Here is a 17850-nt window from a genome sequence, read left to right on the forward strand (position 1 = left end):
TCCGCGGACAACAAGGGGTGGTCCCCATTTGTCTGTCCGGGAATGATGCCCCTCATTTGCCCTTTCAAAAATCCATACAGCCCCATGTAATGTCGATCGACATAGCAACACCCAATTGCATATGCCATTTGATAGTACATAGTTCATACATATGACAAATAGCACATAGTTCATGCATAGGACATTGGACATACTACATTCAACATAATAGGCATAGGACATGAAAATATCATCTTCGCCGACGTTTTCCGTTGCACTTAGCATCTTCATGACGCTAGTAGACTTTGAAAAACAACGGCTCGTCGAAGCCGTCGACCATGGTGTATGGTGGCTGACGGCTGCCCAATATATGTCGGAAAGCCAAGGAAGTTGGTGCCATGACAAGGAAGAGACAACCAAGGCCCCAGTGAATGACGACCATAAGGTGAAGAAATTCCTTGTCTGGTAAGTTTTGACCCGCATGAAAGGTGTAACGATCTGGGCACTCTCTTGAAGGAAGGCTCGGTGACGACGTGAAGCAGGTTTGTTAATCGATGCCGTTAACTGATTATCCCACACACGGTGGTTTGGGCAGGGATATGGAGACCCTTAGCTTTTGTTTCGAAACCCTCTTAAGGCAATTTGCATTCCTACCTGCTAAGGTATATCTGTTTCCATTGTATGAATTGTATCTTGGTCCAAAGATTCATATTGTATTCATTCATTAAAGTTGACCCTTCGGAGTTGTTCTATATATACTTATTGTTGTTGCCGACCGTTTCACCACATGTCATGCATGTTTTCACATGTATGTTATGTGAAGGTGATGTCTTTGGATCGGAGGCTAGCAGAGGTGGCTAGATCTACATAGTGCAGGTCCTATCTATATTTATCCAAAGCCCACAAAATAGGTGCTTTTTAGCTTGTAAGCGAAAGTGCAAAAGCCAAGAGTAGGCCCAACCAAATACCCTCTAAGCGCCCCTGCATTGGACATGCTCGACATCATTTTGTGGTTATGAGTCATTTGTGTGCTATTTCATTTTGTTTCACCAATACACAATCCGGTAGTGCTATTTTACAAAGTTTCTATGCAATAGTATTGCTCCATAGTCTTTATAGTTTGGTTTGAAGGAAATATTTTAATTTTGGTATTTTTTAACATAAGGGTCTATTCTCTTGTGAATGAAGATATTGTGCTTGAACATATTATTTTTAAAAATCATACAAATATTTTCTAAACAATCTACTGTATGAAATCATATATTGGTTTTTAAACATGATTTATGAATTGTAATTTTATGACCAAACTGTTAAGAGGAATCATAAAATTTAGTTGGGCCAACCTGATTTGCCGACTCCTTTGCGCTTTGCATCACTTGACTCCTCAAACACATAGATAATACCCGAATGCTATTTGGCGCCTTCAGAGCCACATAGAGTGTATTTTTTTTAGACAAAAATAGAGTGTAAATCGTATGTGGTGCAAACAAGACCGAATGGCCGACCCATTTAATGCCATAGCGGCAGTCTAGTTCTTCTCGTGTTTTTTTTCTGGTCGGTTCTTTCATGTTTTGTCTCGGTCCATATTTAGGCCGCTTTTGGTTCCTTTTTCCCTTTTATTTTTTTATTTTAATTTCCACGAATTTTTTTATTTTTCAAATTTGCAAACTTGTTTTCCAAATTCGTGAACTTTTCTTAAATTCGCGAACTTTTTACAAATTCATTTTTCAAGTTCGTGAATCTTTTTCCAATTCACTTATTTTTCAAATTCATGACCTTTTCGAATCCACAAACTTTTTTATATACATGTTTTTTCAAATTGATGTATCTTATTTGTATTCACAATCTTTTTTTTCAAATTTGAAAAGACATTGGTCAACACAGTCAACGATGAGCCATCAAGGCTCCAATGGTCAACTTATGACCGAGTTTTGTCTTGAGAAAATTGACAACAAAACTAGTAGGGACAATCAAGCGAGCAAGCAGGCTGTTCGAGCGGTGTCGTGCTGAATGGGCTGGCCCAAACGATCTCGTGTGTGAGGGTCGCGTGGCAAAACTGGCGCATAAGGTGCCATATAGGAGGTCTCTAGGTAACATGCGGAACACATGAGCCCATTGAGAGTCCAAAGCTACCTAGTTAAAACACGAAATAACTAGTTATTCTACTTTTTCGTACGCTGACAACTGGCGCACTGCATGTACGCCACTTGACGTAACCTGCGAGTTTTTTCTTTTTTTTAGATTCGTTTATTCAAAATGATTTATCTTTTGAACCGTCCGTTCAAATTCCAAATTGTTTTCACTGCTGGATTTCTCGCGTCGAAATCTTAGAAAGTAGATCCAATGTTATTAGGTTTCGATGATTTTTTTCCTAGGATAAAAGCCAATAACCGACCCCCCCCCCACCACCACCACCACCACCACAAAAGATGAAAAAATGGCAACAAAAAAGGAATGATGAAAAAAATGGTTGCGGCATTTCACTTTCCCCTTTTGAGAATCTGTACTTGCACAAAAAGAAAATTTATGCTTCTTGTGGAAGCACGGTTTGTTTTTCCGAGAAGCAATTTGTGTGCTTGTCGTGGAAGCACAATTTTTTCCCTTTCCCAGAGCACAACAATGTGTTTGTTGTGGAAGCAAATATGTACTTCTCATGGAAGTACGGTTTTTTCCACTGTGTTTCTCGTGAAGCAAATCTGTGTCTCTGTGAGAAGCACATAGATGCTTCTCGTGGAAGCACATATTTTTTCTATTTTCAAAAAGCTTCCCGTGGAATTAAATATGTGCCTTTAGGAGAAGCAAATATGTGCTTCTCGTGTAAGTAATTTTTTTTCTTTTTCAAAAAGCACAGCAGAAAAAAATTTGTGCTGCCGTGAAAAGCAAATTTGCACTTCTCATGAAAGCATAATTTTCAAAAATCCAAAAAATCATGCGCAAAAAGAATCTCCAAAACGTAGGGAAAATCGTGCGAAAACCAAAAAGCCAAAAAACCTCGTAGAAAACCCCATCTAAAAACCGAAAACGCATACAGAAAAAAATGAGAAAACAAAATTCAGAAAGAATGTTTAGCATGTGACATGTGGCGACGGCTAGACACCACATAGGGTACTCCTAGAGCATCAAAATTGACCCTGTTAGTGCTCCTGTTGAAAAGGGTCAGGGACGGCGCGTGGCGAGTTTCGCGGGTGGCAGATATGAGCTACTGGCATTTCAAAAAAAAAAGATACGAGCTACTTGTGTTCTACTCAAGTACTCAGCATTAGTTGATACATACTCTCTTCGTCCGAAAAAACTTGTTCCAAACTTGTTTCTTAAATGGATGCATCTAGCATTAATTTTGTGCTAGATACATTCATTTGAGAGACAAATTTTTTCAAACAGAGAGAGTACGTTATTACGTTACACTTGCAGTTGCAGCGCCACTTGCTTTGGAGTTTGGTTTTCTTGCCGTGAGTTAGCAACCTAACAAGACGTTTTGGATCATGCAGAAAGCACTTGTGTGTACTCCAACCTGAATCGAAGGGCTTGGTTATACTAATTCTTTTTTATATAATAAGAGAGCTCCCTCACCGATTTCATTTAACTGAAATCATATTGTCTTTTACAATCATCTACACTGGTTATACTAATTTGATGTACCACTAAAGTGTATACATACAGTTTCCCAAACATAAGCTATGTAGGTAGGTCTCCTGTTGAGTCATCTTTATTTTTTTTTGAGCATCAGTACAGACACAAGCGCTCATATACACGTGCATACACTTACTCCTATGAACGCACACACGCACACCCTACCCTTATGAGCACCTCCGAGAGACTGAGCCGGCATATCATCTTGAGATTTACTAAGTCACCGTAGGCGCCTCGTCGTCGACGGGAACGTCTCCTCCTACTGAAAGCGCATCGCCGGAAATTCTGAAATAAATTCAGAAATAATGCGAGCACCAGGATTTGAATCCTGGTGGATTGGGGATACCACTGTCCATCTAACCAAATTAACCACAGGTTGATTCGCTTGAGTCATCTTTGTTAGTACTACAACTTAATATGCACGGGAAGTATTCTGGGAAACGAAAAGAAGAGCCTAGTCTTTCCAAAAAGTCAGAATATACCGAAAGAAAAAAAAGATTGTAATAATCAAGTAAACAATGGATGTAAAACGAACTAGAGCCGGCCCATTCAACTCAATTTGTACTCATATAAAACTCTCAACATCCTCTTAATATATACAAGTTGCCATTTTCTCCCCTCTCATAAGAAACTTCATCAAGATGAAGATGGGCAGTTGACAAGGAAAGGATCAAAGCAACCAAGGAAAAGAAGCAGCGGAGGGGGCACAGCAGAACTCTTCGAGGTCTCCGCGCTCACCCCGGCGCGCGCGCACGGAGCAGCAGCATGTCAGACGGCCAAGGCCTAGGTGTTCTTGGTCGGCCGGAGCGCGAGGACGAGCCCCGGGAAGACGTCGTCGGGGTCGTGCACGTGCGGGTTCCTCTCCACGATGAACGGGTCGCCGCACTTGTCGCTGATGGTGTGCAGCGTCTCGCCTTCCCCGACCACGTACACCTCGTCGCACGGCCGCGCCGCCGCGCCGCCGAGCCGCGGGCCGCGGAAGTACGCCGCGGCGCCTTCCCCGTCGCCGTCCGCGGTCTCCGCGCTGAGCGCGCCCAGCAGCACGAGCGCGACGAGCGCCACCGCGCACCACCACGACGCCGCGTCCGCGGCCGACACGGCGGCGGCGCACAGCTCCGCGCGCCGGAGGCTGGTCGCCGGCGCGGCCATGCGATCGAGGGAGCGCACGGACCTCGTGAGCGTGTGCGTCTCCGTCTGGGGCGGGCAGAGAGAGGTTGCCTTGGCTGGCTTAGGGGGTTTCTGTGGGGCTGGGCCGCGGGAGGCGGTTTATAACGCGGAACGGCGCACGGACGTGGTGGTTCCGGCATGGCGGACTTTTGTCACGGTTTGGTAAACGTGGGGAGCCCGCGCGGGAGAGGGGCCGGGCGCCCGGGGCAGTGCTGATTAATGGTGCTTATCTTCTTCCCTGAAATAATTTGGTTGCTTGCTTCTAGTACTAAGTACGACATGCCAATTGTGGCACCAATTCAATGCTCCAGTGAAGTTACTGCTAAATTTTAGTACTAGATTTTGTAGAAAATTAATCCCGCATGTAAAATGCTGCGTTATACTAATCATATAGTCATCATTAATTATTCAAGAACTATTCTCTTCTTCCTTAGAGCAACTCCAACAGGCCGACCCAAACGGACGACGATTTCGTCCGTTTTTTGTCCGTTTGGGTCGACCAAAGCTTCCGCATTTGACTCGGCGCCTATGCCCAACGCTGGCGTGAGACCAGGGCCCGCCCTGAGAGGGGGGAGGGGGGGCGGCCGCCCCGGGCCCCCAAAATCGAGGGGGCCCTCCCCAGAGTATACAGCTAGGCTATGGCCCAATATGTTTTCCGTGATAAAAGAAAAAAAATTGAGCTGGACGTCTGGCCTGAGGGCCTCACGCAGCGAGGAAGGACGTGAACGTAGAAGAAAAAACGGACTGATTGATCCCTTCTAATTCTTTCCAGGTTAGTACGTGCATGTCGAGAAAATAGGAACTGATTGATCCTTCCATCCTATCACATCACGCCGTATTCACGCAACGATCCTTAATTTTCTAGCGGCCGCCGACGCTTGTGTCATCGCGACTACGCATACGGTGCTCTTTTTTTTCTTTATTCTCCTAAATATAATTTCTTTGCTAATTCAGATTGTCCATCGATTTCAGTTCCCGGGCGGCCGTCGCACCTCCGCTGTGCTCTTCGTCCATCAACAATCCGACCTTCCGAGGTATGTCCTATATTCATATTGCGGTTCCTAGTCTCCTAGATGAATAGCTCTTCAACAATAGTCAATTGATGCATCTTTTTATTTTTTTTCAGTATTGTGTCTTATCATGTTGGGAAAGTATCCATCTCGTAGTGATAACAGGAAAATGAAGAAAGCTGCGGATGATTTGGTACAATCACAGCTCATAAATATTCATCAATTTTTAAGTAATACTGGTGCTTCCCCTATTTCAATAAACCCAAATGATGAGTTGGTGATAGTTGTCAAAGAGAAAGGACAATCAACTGATGGGAACTCAGAATCTGATGAGCAAGAAGAAAATGGCGACACCAACATCTTGTGGCTCCGAGAATGTAGGTAATTCATTTGATGCATAGGCATAGTCAGCTAGTGTTGATGAACAACCAGTTTATACTGTTGATATTTATCAATTTATGATTCAAGAAATTTGGATAATCTTGATAGTAAAGCAAGAGCCATCTTAATTGAGAAACGGCCTATGAGAGAAGACAAAAAAATGAAATACCATCTACACGATGAAAATATTTTTATTATGCTCATTATAATAGGAAATTAAGCAATTGAGAGAAACAGTGACTCAAAGAGAGTTTAAATGGTTTGACAACATTATGCGTCGAGAAGAAATTATTAGATAGATACTAACATCACCACATTCATAAGTGACTTTGAATCAAGGAATAATAGAAGAAAATTTTAAGGTAATATATATATATATGTATATCACTTTTTATTGTTAGGATGTCTATATTAAGGGCCCCGAGTTTTAGTCTCGCTCCCGGCCCCCAAAATCACAGGACCGGCCCTGCCTGAGACCCATTTTGACGGCGCCAAAAAAATATGAACGCATGCATATTTAAAAAAAGAAAAACATCATTAATTAAACATTAAAGCCGGTCATGAAGGCCGGCGAGAGTCCACGCGTCCACATTTGTATTTAAAAAAAAATAAAAACAGCCTAAACTACAAGGCGGCGCGCTACCCTAGGCGTCGTTGTCGTCGTCCTCGGGATCCGTAAGGTCGATGAGCGTCGGCGCCGGCCTGGCCCAGGCAAACGCCGTGTTCCAGAGCGCCGCCATGTCGGGCTGTGCCGGCGCAGGTAGTGCCAGGGCGGGTGGCTGTGCGGCCGCCTGTGCAGCCACGGCCTGGCGCGCCTCCTCCTCGAGGTCGCGCTCGAGAATCTCCTCGTACTCGCCTTGACGGCGCTCCTCTTCCAGCCGGCGCTGGCGCCACATCTCGAGGTAGGCCTGCTCCTGCGCCGGCGTCGCCCCCAGCCAAACCGGTGGCGCGGACACCCACTCGCGCACCACTTCATTCCAGGAGAAGCGCGCGATGGGCTCGGGCTCGGGCTCCGGCTTGATGGGGACGGCGGGGCCACCGGCGGCACCACGCTGTCGCCCGCCGCGGAGAGGGCAAGGGCCTGCGCCATTGCCGCCTTGTAGCGGGCCTCCTCTTCCGCCTCCGCCGCCTCCGCTCTGCGCCGCTCGTCCTCCTCACTCTCCCGGTAGACGGCCGCAAGGGCCGCCTGGTCCTCCTCGCGGACGACCAGCGGCGTTCGCCTCCGGTCGACCTCGCGCACGCCCCGTCGCCTCGCCTCCTCGTGCTCGAAGGCGAACCACCTCGCCCAGTTGGGTGTGTCGGTTGCATAGGCCCTGTCGAGGCGCTGCTCCGGCGTCAACAGCGCCCGCCGGCGCCACACCTCCTCCGCGTGAGCACGAGCCGACCGCGGCGCCGCCGGCACTGGGATCCTATCTGGATCCAAATGCCAGTCGTGCGGCAGCGTCACGTCCAGATACGACAGAGGCTGACGGTTCGGCCAGTGCCACTCCGCCTGGTGCACTAGCACGCTGATGCGCTGCCTCTGCCGGCGAGGCGCCGGCGGGGGTGGGAGGAACTCGGAGGGGAAAGGGGTGGCGGGGGACTTGCCCTTGGCCTTGCTGCCGCTGGCGCCAGAGAAGAGGCCCATCCTCGCTGTGGTTGTGGTGGCTAGGGTTTGCCGGCGACGAGGGAGCAAGGTGGGCAGATGGAGACAACGAGTTTGGATGAGGACGGCCCCGCCGCACGGTCGGCTTAAAAAAGGACGAACGCCGTCACTGACGCGTGGGCCCGTCGTTATAAATTAAGCTGACCCTGTGGGCAGCGGGTAGTAAGCGTCCGTTCGGTGTCCGCGCCGACGCATTTGAGGCGTAAATTTGGGCCGCAAATGCGTCGGCACGACGCGACGCAGACGTGATTTAGGTTTGGGTCGGCGCGTTGGGCCACCACTTTTGTCCGCGCCGATTCAAACGGACGCAGACGGACGAAATGGGTCGGCCCTTTGAAGTTGCTCTTAAGGCAAGGAGAGTTGTTTTTTTTAAAAAAGAAGAAGAGAAAGAGTGGGAGAGGCGGTGCAAATGGAAGAAGCTGTTGCAAAGTAGTATCCCACACTAGTTTGTATCGGAAAGCAAAACAACGACCCACACCCACTTTAAGCAGTGTTCTACACTGTAGGGAAGTACACCACAGCTCCGTTTTTAGGTATTGGCACCGGAATGGCAATGATTAGCGTAGCCATATTTCCTTTGCTTCATACCAAAGCAGTGTAGGCAGACACCACGAGCCACATGTGACTTCCGTAAGCAGCGCCACTTAGATTTGGAGCAGCCGCAGGGGACCAAACAACCACCGTGTGTCCGTGTCCGCCACTTGGTACGTTCCTCCCGTCTCGTACGGCCCGGCGGCCACACCAAAGCGTGGGATCACCTGCGCGTGCCACCTCGCCGCTACAGCAACTGTTCACCTACACGGCGCCGTCCGTCGCCTCTGTGCGCGTCCTCGCTCGGGTCTTCCGTTGTGTTCACCCTCGCGCAGCTCGCGTCCAAGGCATGCGTCGAATATTCAGCAACGGAAATCGAGTGCCGGCTGGCCCGGGTTTTCCCGGGAAGGTATGGCCGGCAGCGTGCGTGGACGGCGACGTTCGGGTGGCGACCGGCCGGCGTGTCTGCTTCGCCGAGGCCGGCCTCGCCGGTCCGCGGCCGAGGGTTTGTCGAGAGGGATGTGTGAGGCGAAGTGATGCCCCGGGCCAAGCCGGATGGATCAGAGCATATCCATACCTTGCAACCGAGTAAGTACACGTTCCGGGTAGATAGATAGAACACGCACGCATGGCGTGGCCAAGTATCCTCCTAGATGTCCTAGTCCATCATTGCCTCGTTCTTAACCTAAACCCAAACAAGATCACGAACCAACCTGTGGTTGGATGGTTAGGTGAGCTCATCGGGGTTCAAGTTTTAATACTCATATTTATTCTTGATTCATTTCAGGATTTTCGGCGATGCGTGTTTAGTGGGAGGAAACGCTAGCCTATGATGACTTCATAAAATTTCAAGATGATTTGTCGACTCGGTTCCTCAAAGGTGCTCATAGAGGTATGATATGCATGTGTGCGTTCATAAGGATGAGTATATGCACGTATATATGAGCGCTTGCGTCTGTGTCGTGTTAAAAAAAACTAAATCTAAACAAAATCAACACAGCAACAACCAGCATGTTTCAGTCCTGATACTTACCAAGAAAAGCTTCTTGTTGCTGCTCATTATTCCGCGTTGAAATGAAACACCTCGACCTGCATAGGCAGGTGGAGAGGACGCACAGCAAAAAATGATGATCAGTTGAACCAAACCTTGAAATTGCCGCAAGGTCACGTTCACGTACGTACGCCCTCTTGATTGCTGTTCGTTCAACTGCTTCTTTTCTACGACGAACCAAGCGTACATTCTCACCCAACAAAGCTACTACACCATTCATGGTCCATGCACGGGGTCACGCCAGGAACGCCGGTTCCCTTAAGTCGGCCAAGCCGATGTGCGTTTTGTTCCCAGAATTTCCAGTCCACCAGATAACGATGCACCACCGACTTGACTCGGCTCAAAACAAAACAAAAATACGACTGCGATTTTGTTCGAACGCTAATTCGGAGTGTCGAGGAATAGTACAAAACTGTCTTGGGAATCTAATCGCTGGAAGAAATCTTCTGCGAGCCCATGCATGAAAGAGAGCGGCAGTCACTAGCTGCAGTACTTCAAAACTTTCTCCGTAGCATATTAATGGCAGGATAATCACACCAGAATCCTAGCAAAGTAGAGAAAACTGCTGGCTGAGCTGTTTCTGCAATTCCGCGATAGCAAAAAATCAGGTTTTTCCAAAATGCTCACCAAAATAAGGTTCCTAGGAAAATAAACCAAAGTATCTCCGTTCGATTATTTTCGTACTCCTATTTCGACGCAAGTAAGAAATCAGATGATAGTGGTCTGTATGTGGAAATAGACCAATAGTTTCTCCTTAGGACAATGCATATGCTCTACGAGCAATAGTTGAGAGATGCAAACAAATACAAAAAATTGCCGCCAGTGCTATATCTCGCTTATTGCAAGTTATAACTTGCGCTTGCTTAAGAGTCGAAGCATGCATGAGCAGGCTCATTAGCGGGCATTTTTTTCCACTGATTCGGAGTTTCTATTTTGCTTCTTTCTCTCCTTTTTTTATCTTTTCTGCTTCTTTCTTCTTTTTGCACCTTTTCTGTTCTCCTTTTTTGTTTTCTCTTTATGTTTGTCATTCCTTTTATAACATTTAAACTTTTTAAAAATACATATTTTTTCTAAAAGTGTGTGAACACTATTAAAGAATATACAAAACATTTTTATAAGCTTGTGTTTTTACAAGTGTACAAACATTTTAAAAAGATGTGAGCAGTTTTTAAATATATGAACAATCCAAATTACGTGATTTTATTATTTACAAAAGATTTATCAAATATGCATGAAAAATCGTTAAAAGTACACGAACATTTCCCTCAAAAAAAGTACATGAACATTTTATTAAATATATGACTATATTTTTACAAATACTTGGATAGTTTTAAATATAAAATATTTTTTAAAATATCAGATATTTTTTAGTGAATGACGAACAATTATTAAATACAAAAACATAATTTTTAATACCTGATGAACATTTTTTAATTACCCAATAAGGATTTGTCAATACATGATGAACATTATTTAAATAAACGATTAATATTCTTAAATATGCTATGAATATATTTACTACATGATTACTATTTTGGAAATACCCAACATAACATATTCTTCATTCATGATGAACATTTCATAAATACGTGATTAACGGAGAATACATCCTACAACCGGGTGTAGTTATACCCACATATCATATACTACCATGTGTAGGGGCAGAGTGTCGGAGGGACAATTCCGGGTCTTGTCCGCCCTTCCAAAAGAATTTGATGCAATGAGCAGCTAATACTACTGTTAAACGCAATTCTATTTACCCGGCCACTCTAATCTTCTAGCCGTTTTTGGCGTGTGTTGCTGTTTATCCCCCCTGACTCCGTTCGTTCACGCTCCGCCACTGACCATGTGGTAGTATATACTACTTTACCATTTTTAGTATATTCATATATTATATTTAAGATACTTCAAATACAGTTATATTATATTTATAGGATGACAGAAGAAAAGCAAAGACTTATGTCTAGGGGGGGGGGGGGGGGGTCCAAAGCACCGCGAGAGCTATGTGTCACCTATTACGAGATTTTAGTCGTCTTTCGCCTGTTGCACTCACTACTATCTAGCCCAGTCAAGTGGTTTTCGGAAGGGTGTGAGCACCATTTCGGGGAACCTTCCATCAGTTTAGGAAGGCTTCGACCATCTTCTTTCTTTTTCATTTTTCTGTTTTCTTTTATATAGTTTTCATTTATTTACTTTTTATTTTTATTTTTATGTTCATCCAATAAAAAATATTATTTTGTACCCCTTTTAACTTTTTAGAATACATGTCAACATTTAAACACATGATCTTCATTTTTATTACAGACGCTGAACTCTTTTTGGTACACGTTAAAAAAAATTCAAATACTTGTTTGAATTTTTAATACAAGTTAAAAAAATAAAGTACAGATCAAACATATTTTAAATACATGTTAATTATATTTTTTTTCAATACGTGTGAAACAGTTTTCAGATATACCATGAATTCCTTTTTCAAAAATACATGATTTTCAAGTAAAAATTTAACCTTTTTTTAATACACATTGTATTTTTTTAATATACACGCTGAACAGTTTTTTAAAAATAAGATGACATTTTTTTACAAATACATGTTTGAACATTTTTCTGAATACACATTAAACATTTTCCGAACACATGTTGAACATTTTTAATACACGTTGAACATTTGAAAAATACATGTGAATCATTTTTCGTATAGAACTTGAATTTTTTTTCAAAATACATTATGAACATTTTTTTTCAAATAGATACTGAACATTTTTTTGATTACCCGATGTACATTTTTCGTATAAGCGCTGAAATTTTTATATACGTAATGCATTTGATTATTTTTTTTATAAAATACATGTTCAATTTCTTTGAGTACTTGTTGAAATTTTTTCAAATAATCTTGAACATTGTTTTAATACATGTGAAATATTTTTCCTGGATTATACGGAGATTTTCTAAAAATTACACAAACAACTTTTTTTTCACAACATGAACATTTTTCCAATATGCGATGGACGCTTTTGAAAAATTAAGTACGTTAATTTTTTGAATATATGTATTTAGAAAATTTTAAAATATAAACAGAAGTAGAAAGGAAAGAGGAGAAACAAATATGGGTATACTCTACCCCATTGTGCGTATAGTATCAATGTACTCTACCTCGTTCTGTTGTACATAAAATCTTGGACCCAGCCCATTTTGAGTTGCATCGTAGGCGATCGTCCCATACATCTTGCAAGAAGTGAGGTACAAGCACTCCCTATATCACAAAAGATATATACCTCCGACTACTATCTTGGACCCAGCCCATTTTGAGTTGCATTGTAGGCGATCATCCCATACATCTTGCAAGAAGTGAGGTATAGGCACTCCCTGTATCACAAAAGATATATACCGTCGACTACTTGATCATCGCCGCGATCACCTACAGGTTGTATCGAGCAGGCATTATTGTACTCCCTTTTGGGACGGTTCCAACCATTTTTTTTTATTTTGGAAGGTTTGGATTTTTTTTGCATTTTCCCTTTATCTTTTTCTTTTAGTTTATATCTGTTTCGGTTGGTTTTTCCCCTTTTTTCTTTCTTCATTTTTTTTCAATTCATGAACATTTTTAAAATTCTAGAACAATTTTAAAAGTGGGCTCCTCCATCATCAGGTCTAGTTTGTGTGAACAATTGATGTTGCGGTCTTCTCCTCTTCTTCGAGTGTGTGAACAATTGATGGTGCGGTCTTCTCCTCTTCTTCGAGCTCAGTGAGTAGCATAGTGATTTGATGCCATAGAGGCACATGTCTGATGGCCCGTCGTCAGTGTTTTGTTGGCATCACCACGCCAAAATTGTTGAAGCACTAGCTTTATGAAGTGTTGTTGCTCTTGCTCGGGAGGAAGGCTTCCACAACTTGGTATTTCGATATGATTGTCTTACTCCGGTCATAAAGTTGAATGTTGCTGCTTGCTCAATTATCGTAGAGATCAAATCATTGGTTAGTAGTTTTTCTTTTGTTTCTTTTGTTCATGTAAGCCATAGAGCTAATGAGGCGGCTCATGTGTAAGCTAGATCGAGCGAACTCGTTCCTCACTCGATGTATTTTCATTGTATCCCTGGTTGTATCCAGGATCTTGTAAACTCTGAATGTTTGTGTGAATACTGGGCCATCTTTGATAAAAAAACCGAGGACCAAAAAACCTAAGAATAAAGTTTCTCGGTTCAATTCAATTTTGGTGTCCAATTTTTGGTTAAAAAGTGTCAACGACCCCTAACAAGAGGCTTTGGGGCGTGCTGAACATGGGAGGAGCATGAGACAAATTAGAGAAGAGGGAGTTTGCACTCAAGTATTAAGATGGTGGCCCACGTGCCCCATCAGGAAAAGAAAAGAGGGCGGATTGTGTGAGTGAGACCCGGGTCAAACGCAAACGGTTGTGTGATTTAAACTTTTTGTGTGTGTTCTACATAGGAAACTAAACACGAGCACTCATTATGAAGTATGTCTCTTTCCTCGTTGAAGATGATTTACATCATGTGACTTGACTTGTGGAAGAAAGTGATTTTCCTGATGCATGTGGTTTCCTAGGATCTTACAAGAAAATATGGTTTATTACAACTTTGTCGCAATGCATGTGGTTTTCTAAGATCGTATAAGAACACATGTTTTGCCAAACTTGGCATGCCCTATCCCAAGCAAAAGATTCATATCCTATAGATTGTGGACCATTTACAAATGTACAAGCACTCACACGTGACAAATATTGTAGCATCATTATATCAACATACTATGTTGTGAGATCCCGCAAGGTTGCAACAGTTCACATGGGCTTCTGTTTCAATGATACACACACCAAATGGAAGTTGTGGGACAAAGTTGCCCGATCCAATTATCTCGATATTCCAAAGCTGTTTTCAGCAGTCATCTTCTCATTGCGAGGAGTCAATATAACTCGTCAGCCAATTCTCCGATCAACGACGAGATGATATCACTCTCTAGATCTGCGGCTAGTAGATTCTTTTCGTCTTCTCTGAGGCATCTCCACTGCTCGATGGACGCAACCTCCACCTTCACCACTGTCCAAATTGGTCTTAATGAACAATTTTGCCCATCCAGCCATGCTTGAGCGGTCTCCAACAACACCTTTCCTCGGCCTAGATTTCTTGGGGTTTTATCGTCGCGAAAGAAATCTACCAGAAGCTTTTGAAAGCAGTGGCTGGACCCCGAGGAGCTTGCTTCTAGGAGGTCTAGTATGCCCTGTGCAGACGCATCGTCACCGTCTTCTATGGAATCTGTTTCCAACATGTTGTAGCTCACATCCTCTGTGGTCGTGGTAGCATCATCCACGTCGGATACGTCTAGGTCGCCTAGCTGCTCAAACCGCCGGATTTTTTGAAGCAACTCTTGACTTGCTCCTACACATCATAAGTATTTAATCAGCGGTTGATGTCGAATGATTTAAAAGATGGTGATTGATATTATGAGCTCTGAAATAGCTTGCATTAGAAAAAGGGGGCACTTATAAACTAACATCTGCTCCATTGGTAATGATCAACAATATATAGATAGATGGTCCATTGTCACCGGTTCATCTTAGAACAAAAACTTGGTGAGCACAGAATAGTAGTATGTCAATGGTGAAAACCCCACCGGGTGGCAACATGGCATCATTGGCATGACAAATCACAACAAAACACAAGATATTGGGCGTACATGGCCCATAACTATTTGGCATTGCCAGGCTGCTAGCTTAATTTTCACATTCTTTGGGTAGCCAAAACTCTAGAGGATTAGAGTCCACGTACCCTTCGACCATATTACGGCATAACTTAACACATAATGAAGTCAATCTGGAGCTAGCCAACCTTTATTTATTAAGGGCATCTCCAAGGCTAGTCATCAAATGGAAACGTCATCCAAAGCCCCCACCCCACACACACACACGCCTTGATTTGAGGATGTTTTGGAGGATTTTGGTTGTCCGGACCAGTTCGTGTAATTTGAGGACTAGCGTTAGAGGCCTAAAAGTGTTCTCAAACGCCTGAGGAAAAATCTGATGATCCGTGGTGAAGATGCCCTTACTCACTGCATATTGCTTTAGATTTCTGCCCATCTTCATGCTATATATGGCACTTAACGAGCCGGCGCACGCTAAATTGTTAACTGCAAGTATGCACAGCTAAACAACACAATCATAGTCGACAGCCGGGCGTATTCCCCTTTTGAGCTATGAAACGCCACTAACATATACGGTATGCAAAGCTAAAGCAAGATCACTCTGAACGAGCACCAGATGGATGGTACGCCCTGCATGATTACACCCACTGGCCAGCCGCTAAACGGTTGATAAGGCGATTATTCCGTCCATCATTTCCCCTCCTTTTCGCTTTTCATATTGCGTCGCAAACTTTAGAATACGACATGCTCTGTACTTTCCGATGGTGTAGGCCGGGGTCGAGAATCAAGTTGGCCCCCGGAGTTAACACTTGTTTAATGTGCTCATAAACAATTCTCCACGCAACCATTATGCGTTGCCGCTCGGCCATCAACGTCACGTTTCCCCCGCTCCTTTTTGTAGGAGTACTACACTACACTGTTCCTTGCTTGCACGTATTTGCATCCAACGGTGTGCTCGAGTCGATAAGATGGGAGACAGGAATGGGTCACCGGAGATATATTCGTGGCTTGTGGTTATCATAGCCATAGCCTAATACGCCAACGGTTCGTGTGCATGTATGCATCGATCAGGGCATCGGGCTGTACTTGACCTACATTGATTAGTGCCTCATATCATTTCCACACGATTATTTTCTAACTAATCCGGGTTTGAGTAGTAGTACGTACGTACGAACCAAAAGGCAACTTTGCTGGTGGCTGCCGCACGTACGGTTACACTCCGGAGGACGGACAAGCCGTGGTAGAAAACGCTGTGAGTCTGTGACTGTCGGTCGGGGACTGCAGTCAACTATCGCTACGTGATCGAGACGCCTAAGCAGCTAGCCTGAACTTATTACTGTCCTAAAGAAAACCTAGGCTGGTCTTACGGGCGTTAACTAAATCAGCATGTGCGAGTGCAATTTTGCAGGGAGTTAACGTAGCAGTGACTGGATCAACGAAAACAATTCACTTCGGAATGAAGCGAGATGAAGTGCCGAAAGCCTTACTTCGAATGTTGGCGATGCTTTGCTGGAACGTCGGCGACGCGGTCTCGTCGTCTCCATCCACGCCGTCGCCGTCGCCGTTCTCATCCTCGTTGCCGTCGTCGTCTTCATCCTGGCTGAGGAAATCCATCACAGAGACCGGGCTCAGACGCTGCTTCCGCTCTTGCTCCTGCTCCAAGTGGGGCGTCGCCTCGAGTCCCGCAACCTGTTATTGTCGCCCGACCCGATGCAGATCAAAAACCAGGTTAGACTAAGAACATGATCGGAAAAGGCAATCGAGACGTGAGGTGAATTCTCAGGAGAAGAGTGCACTCTTACCTTTGTTTCGTTGCTACGGCGGCCGGCGGCACCTGCACCTACGCTTTGGCCACGCTCCGGGTTCTGTCGTCGCGGTAGCGTCGCCGGTGACGAACCATCCCTCCTCCCACCGGCGGTAGTCGACGGTGAACAGCTGGGCGCCCTCCTGTCCACCGCCTCCTCGCCCCTCCGCTTCTTCCAGAAGCCCATACGCAGCCTCCTCGGAGAATTCCCGGCGAGCGCGACCTCCCCCTCCCTTCCAGTTCCAGGCGGCCGGAACAGCGCGGCCCTCACCGCGGCGGATACCCTCGCGATGACGTCGCCGTTCCGCCGTGTGGTACGGAGCTCGGCGACCAGGTGGCGCGGGTAGCACCCGAAGCCGTCGCGGGAGAGCTCCGCGGTGAACTCCAGCTCAAGCCACTCCTTCAGCATCAGCGCCGGCCTCCCCTCCAACTCCATGGCTGGCACCCTGCGCTTTCTTGCACGGCTGCCCAACTGAATTGCACGGCTGATGGCTGGTAGAGCAGAGGAGACGAGACCTTTGTGACCTTTGGAGTTTGGAGGGTGGTGAACAGAGCTGCAGACGAAGACACTACGAGTAATAATCTTGTATATAATCTGCCGATTGTGACACGCACGAGTTAGTCGGAGATTCGGGGAGTGGGATGGTTTGGGTGGTAGTGTAGTAAAATTTTGTTTGGAAGCTAGAGCGAGCCGCGCCAGAGGTGCAGAGGATGTTTGCGCTTGGCAGGCCGGGATTAGAGCATCTTCAACAGAAGCCGGACGCGCGGCGCGTAAAATACAGATTTGTCGCGTGTATATCGTCTGGTTTGGCGCAGCGCGCAGCGCCCGCTTCAGCAGCCGCGCTGAAATGCAGCGCGCGTTGCTCCAGCAGCACGCAAAAATGTAGCGCGCGCGACTCGCCGGTGCATTGCATATGGCATTTTCAACATAAAATGATAAACATTTTCAACACAAAATTTCACTCAAACAAGTTGATGAAAAAAAGTTCATGCCCACAAGTTT

General features: G+C 45.1%; 2 protein-coding genes across 2 annotated transcripts; both read right to left on the reverse strand.

Annotated features, from left to right (window-relative positions):
* Positions 1–4157: 4157 nt before the first annotated feature.
* LOC125539290 (uncharacterized) lies at positions 4158–4866 on the reverse strand. Its single transcript, XM_048702715.2, has one exon. It carries the CDS (start codon positions 4756–4758, stop codon positions 4393–4395), a length of 366 nt encoding a protein of 121 aa, XP_048558672.2. The 5' UTR covers positions 4759–4866; the 3' UTR covers positions 4158–4392.
* Positions 4867–13958: 9092 nt separating this feature from the next.
* Positions 13959–17532, reverse strand: LOC125537589 (uncharacterized). The gene is made up of 3 exons (XM_048700911.2): positions 16846–17532; positions 16531–16732; positions 13959–14781 (listed from the first exon to the last, which is right to left on the reverse strand). Exons 1-3 carry the CDS (start codon positions 17281–17283, stop codon positions 14309–14311), a joined length of 1113 nt encoding a protein of 370 aa, XP_048556868.2. The 5' UTR covers positions 17284–17532; the 3' UTR covers positions 13959–14308.
* Between the last annotated feature and the right edge of the window lie 318 nt (positions 17533–17850).

The sequence above is a fragment of the Triticum urartu genome, chromosome 2A (genome assembly GCF_056163025.1).
Source record: "Triticum urartu cultivar PI428250 chromosome 2A, HENAU_Tu73, whole genome shotgun sequence".
Taxonomy (NCBI): domain Eukaryota; kingdom Viridiplantae; phylum Streptophyta; class Magnoliopsida; order Poales; family Poaceae; genus Triticum; species Triticum urartu.

What these genes read in the sequence shown, in the direction of transcription:
- LOC125537589 (XM_048700911.2), bottom strand. Translation starts at nt 17,283, where the DNA reads ATGGAGTTGGAGGGGAGGCCGGCGCTGATGCTGAAGGAGTGGCTTGAG. An exon ending in GCCGTAGCAACGAAACAAAG is followed by an intron (nt 16,733 to 16,845) that starts GTAAGAGTGCAC and finishes CGACAATAACAG; the next exon opens with GTTGCGGGACTCGAGGCGAC. An exon ending in AAGCATCGCCAACATTCGAA is followed by an intron (nt 14,782 to 16,530) that starts GTAAGGCTTTCG and finishes TATGATGTGTAG; the next exon opens with GAGCAAGTCAAGAGTTGCTT.
- LOC125539290 (XM_048702715.2), bottom strand. Translation starts at nt 4,758, where the DNA reads ATGGCCGCGCCGGCGACCAGCCTCCGGCGCGCGGAGCTGTGCGCCGCC.